General features: G+C 62.0%; 1 protein-coding gene across 1 annotated transcript; it reads left to right on the forward strand.

The window, feature by feature from the left end:
- Positions 1–169: 169 nt before the first annotated feature.
- LBRM_19_1260 (conserved hypothetical protein) lies at positions 170–3,058 on the forward strand (the record flags this gene model as incomplete). Its single annotated transcript, XM_001564171.1, has 1 exon — positions 170–3,058. One exon carries the CDS (start codon positions 170–172, stop codon positions 3,056–3,058), a length of 2,889 nt encoding a protein of 962 aa, XP_001564221.1.
- Positions 3,059–4,781: the final 1,723 nt, after the last annotated feature.

A 4,781-nucleotide genomic window follows, 5' to 3' on the forward strand; every position in this document is an offset into this window, starting at 1 on the left:
TGCCTGCCCGCCCCTTTCTCTCTCTTTCTCTCTCTTACTCACTCACTCTGGGCTGTGTGATACGTTTCCCTCTGTCAGGGCAGAGTTGAGGTCAAGAGACTCTCTCACCCCCCCCCCTCCCCCTTCAATACTTCAACACGCACGTGTGCGCAGGACCTTTGAGCGCGACATGCCTTCCAACCGACGCAAGAATAAACAGCGGTGGATGCAAGCGCCTCTGCTGGACTGGCGAGAAGAGGTACCAGAAACCAACAACCTCGCCAATAGCAACGGCAGTGCAACCAGCCACAGCGTTGCATCAAATGAGCTCTCGGCGCCGCACAACACATGCGGACGAGAGGGGCGAGCGGCCAGCCTTGTCTCCTCACCGAAGCAGATGAAGCGCACCGCTTCGTCGCTTGCCGGAGGAGATGCTGACGAGGACATGGCCAACGGCGGCGGCGTCAACGCCAACGGGGTGACGAGCGCATCGCCTGCGCCATCGCATTCCTCCATGTCGTCGCCCAGCGAATCAGAAACGTCTCCTGCGCCGGGTCTTCTGACGGTGACAAACGTGACCACTGCGACAACGGAGATGGAAAGGGACATTGCGGCTTGCGCGTCGTGCGATAGGGCAAGACTGCCGCTTCTCAACGGCGACGAGGACGCGGAGCGCGACGACGCGGTCATCGCCGAGGCCATCGCCACAGCTGGGATCCCTGCTACCGACGACGCGGGGGAACTTTTCTACGTCGAGCTCGACCCCGAATCGCACGTGATGACCGGCGTTCTGCCTGAGATGCAGCGACTGCATGTGCGGCTGACACAGCTGGTACGCGTTCTGCGGCGCCGCGTCGCGCGCCTGTGCGTGCTGCGCGAGCGTGCTCGGCTGAACGGGGATGATGTCAGCGAGGTGGTACCGGCGTCCCCACTTCTGCCAAAGCATACGTCTGCATTTACAACCGCCTCCTCCGTACCATCCTGCGTGTATCGCCAGAGGGACACCATGGCCAGCAGCAGTGCTCTGCACAATAGCAGTAGCAACACTCAAGGCTACGCCGCTGCCGGTTCCTTGCCCAGCGCCGAAGGCACCCTCGGCGACGTAGATGCGATCAGGACGAGCGTAGACAGCCATCAGTCACCGCGACAGCCAAACCCGATGCAGGACCCAGGTGGCGTCATGTCCTCACCACGCAATAGCATCATCAACAGCCGCCTCGCAAGCGCGCGGCACTACACGCAGCAGCAGATGCTCGACAACGACTCAGAATGGTGCGACGCAGGCACCCTTCGCTCCTCCCGCTCCACCACGGCCCAGAGCACTCCGTCCCTGCAGCCGTGCCTGCCGCCGCCGTCGCTGCAGTTCTTTGAGGAGGACGAGCTCGATGACGACGGACGAACGAGCCTACTCACGTGCAGCTCGATGGCGGCTCGGCGATCGTACGCGGCGCGCTTTCGGCCCGAATCGATGCCGCCTTCGGTGCAGACGACGCCGAACATGCTTCCTGCCAGCACCACCCCCTACGCCCGCAGCGACAACGGAGGTATGCTCTCGCTGCCACCGTCAACCTCAACGGTTGGCCGCATATCGCTCCAGCAACAGCAGCAGCAGCAACAGCTCACGTCGCCCACAAAGCCTCTCTCGGTAACGCCGACTGCGTTCGGCTCGACCACGCCGCAGCTAGAAGGATCCCCGCTGCTGCCGACCCCCACACCAGCTGCACCTGAATCGGGGCTCTCCTCGTCAACCGTTACGCCGCCGATCATGGTGGATGACACGCCACCGCAGGAGACATGGACGCCCCTCCCCGCGGGCGCTCCGCGCCCACCCCCCCTCACGGAAGACGAGAAGAAGGAGCTGCGCCGACTGAGTTGGCGCGTCGCGAAGCTGTACAGCCGCCGCGGCCTCTTGCTGCAGCAGGCAGACCGCCTCCTCTGCCGCCACGCTCAACAGCACGAGCGGTGGGAAGGCAACGAAGAGCGCCGTGGGTGCTACCGCTGTCGGCGACTCTTCTCGTACCTCACCCGTCGCCACCACTGCCGCCGCTGCGGTCGCTTGTGTTGCGCCGAGTGTAGCCGATATGTTGGAAAGAAGCAGGACACGTCTTACGTGGCGGCGCCACAGGATTCGGCGCGCGCCGCAGTCGGCGTGGAGCACCGGGTGATCATTAAGTCCGAGTACACCGCCCACATCATTGCCGACGACAGACATGAACTGGTGGAGGAGCGCTTCGACGAGCATACGTACCCGCGTCGCGGCTACGGCGGCACAGGTGACTCGCCCCACTTGCAACCGGAGCAAGAGGCGGAGGTGCAAGACACTGCTCCGGTGCTGGACGACGACGATAGGCAGCTGCGCAACCCGTCCTTGGAACACACTGCGGACGCGGTCGACCAACTTCATGGTCGCCCGAGGCAGCACAAGTGGGTCCGCGTCTGCGCGCCATGCTACCAAAACTGCCTACGTGCGCGGCGCAACAACGTGCTGCAGCAGCTGAAAAGTGCCAACCTGTGCATCCTCGATGACGGCTTCTACTACTATCACGTGATGACCACCGAGGAGCTGTGTCGGCTTTCCACCGCCCTGAACAAGCCCGACTCTTTCAAGAAGCAGGTGGAGCTGATGTCGCACGTCGTGGTAGAGCGCTCCGCCGACTACGTCGCAGCGGCGCCAGGGTACAGTGCGCATACCCTCACCGCAGCGGCGCAGCACACACCCGACGTCCTGCGGACGCTTGGCAGCATCGGTGTCTACGCCTTCCGCTCCGCACGGCAGACAGCCAACGACTACGTTGGTGGCTACTTCACCGCGAGTCGGACCATACTGCCCGACAACCATGTCGGCACAGTGGCGGCAGAGCACCCCCTCTCAGTCGGCCACGAGGCAGATGTCGACAGCACAGACAATGTTAACGATGATGCGCGCAGCGAGGCATCTCTGGTGTCTGTAGAGGACGCGTGCAACGATATGCAGCCCTCGCTGAAGGGCGGCACGGAGGATACGACAGACAAGAAGACGGACGCGGATTCTCGGACAGATGGCACCTGCGTTGACGACCCCATCGATGTACAGACCTAGTCGACAGCCAAAAGCGCAAAAGAAAAAACGCGGCAACGGAACGGCCGCCACGCCACTCTCGCTGAGGCGTGGGGAAGGAAAAAGAAAACGAAGCATAAAAATGGTGCGCGGGTGTGCAATGCTAGTGAGGTTGATTGGCGTATTCCAGTCATTTTACTTTTCCTTTCATCCACGTCTGTGCTTCTCCTTCCTGCTCTTCCCCCTCCCCCCTCCCCTTCTCGCTCGTTTGTTTGCTTTTCTTGTGTGTGCCGATCAGGTTGTATTGGTGTTGTTGCCCTTTACCTCCCCGCTTTGGCGAGGCACCTTCGCTTTTGACACTTTCCTCTGTTGCTGGAGTTGCTTTGTTGTGTTTTTTCTGCTGTTCTTTTCTTCGTTTATGCTCGTTGAGTGCTTCTACCACTTGCCCATTTCCACGCGTTGGCCGAAACGTGTGCCTTGTCTTTTTTCCAATTTCTCCGCTGGGTGCTACTTGGCACGCGTGCCGCTCGTCTCTTGCAATTAATGTGCGCAGGACCCTGAAGGCTTGACGGGCGTGACGCACGCGCATGTGTGCGATCTTCTGCGTCCCCCCCCCTTTTCCAATCCGCTTAAATGTGTGCGCTTTGGGATTTTCACACGTATGCTTGGATGCCCGTGGCGGGGGCACATTGTGCACCCTCTCTTCGCCACCGCCCGCCCCCCACCGCGCGCGCGCGGCACCGCCCCGCGTTGCGCAGCGATGGGCACACAAGATGTTCAAGCTCACCGCCTCATTGACAAGTCCGGACTTCCTGCTTCACTTTCAAACGCGTCTTGGCGAACGGGCCCCGAAAGCATCGGCGCGGGTTTCGCCCCCCCCCCCCCACCCACCCAGGGAAGGCCCCCCTTTTTGGCGATGGCCCCACGCCCACCACTAAACAAGGGCGGCCTGCCCATGGCGCAGGCGCCGGGCCCCCACTGGCCCCACGGAGCATCGCCCCAAGAGCAAAGCGACGCCAGACACACGCGCATTTTCCCCGCCAAAGGCAATCCCCGCCCCACATTTCAGGTAAGACGCCGCAGCAGCATTGAACTTCGGCATGCACATTTCGCGTAAAGGGGGGTTTCGCTTCATTTTCCCCAGTGAGAGCGCGGCGCCGACAGCAACACTTGACACCCACCGCACCTGTGCAGCAGCCGGTTTAGTTTCAGACTCCGCATCACAAAACATTTACCACATCGGTCCCCGAGGCCATGTACAAGTTAGCCGCGCGACTTGGCATCACGTGCCGTCGATTGTTCAACCGACAGGTCTTTTCCCCGCACAATACTTTCAGTTTCTCCCAGTTTTTCTTCCCCCCACTCCCCACGAAAACCACCCTGTTAAGAGCATTCTCGGCAACATCTTCCCCACACACCCCAATGATGAAACGAAACAAACAGCTGCGATTTCAGTTGGCCCCACCCTCCCTTCGCTTTTCTTCTTTCCACGGCCACCCCCATGATGCCCCGCTCTCCCCCAAAGGGAAAGGCCACCGCCGCCGCCGTGTGCCCCACGAGCGTGCGCTGCAACAGTGGAAAGAGCACGGCTGACGCGCCAGGGCCAAAGCAGGAGTCACGCTGCACGGGGGGTGGGCGCGTGACGCCTGTTCTGCCCGAAAGCGCGTGGGGATTCGCGCCGCCCCCGGCATGCGCGGGCGCGGCAGCGACGGGTTTGGGCTGGTGCTCGTGCGCGCGAGGGGCCGTGCGCGGCGGCCCCGCACCC

This window comes from Leishmania braziliensis, chromosome 19, assembly GCF_000002845.2.
Source record: "Leishmania braziliensis MHOM/BR/75/M2904 complete genome, chromosome 19".
Classification (NCBI taxonomy): Eukaryota; Euglenozoa; class Kinetoplastea; order Trypanosomatida; family Trypanosomatidae; genus Leishmania; species Leishmania braziliensis.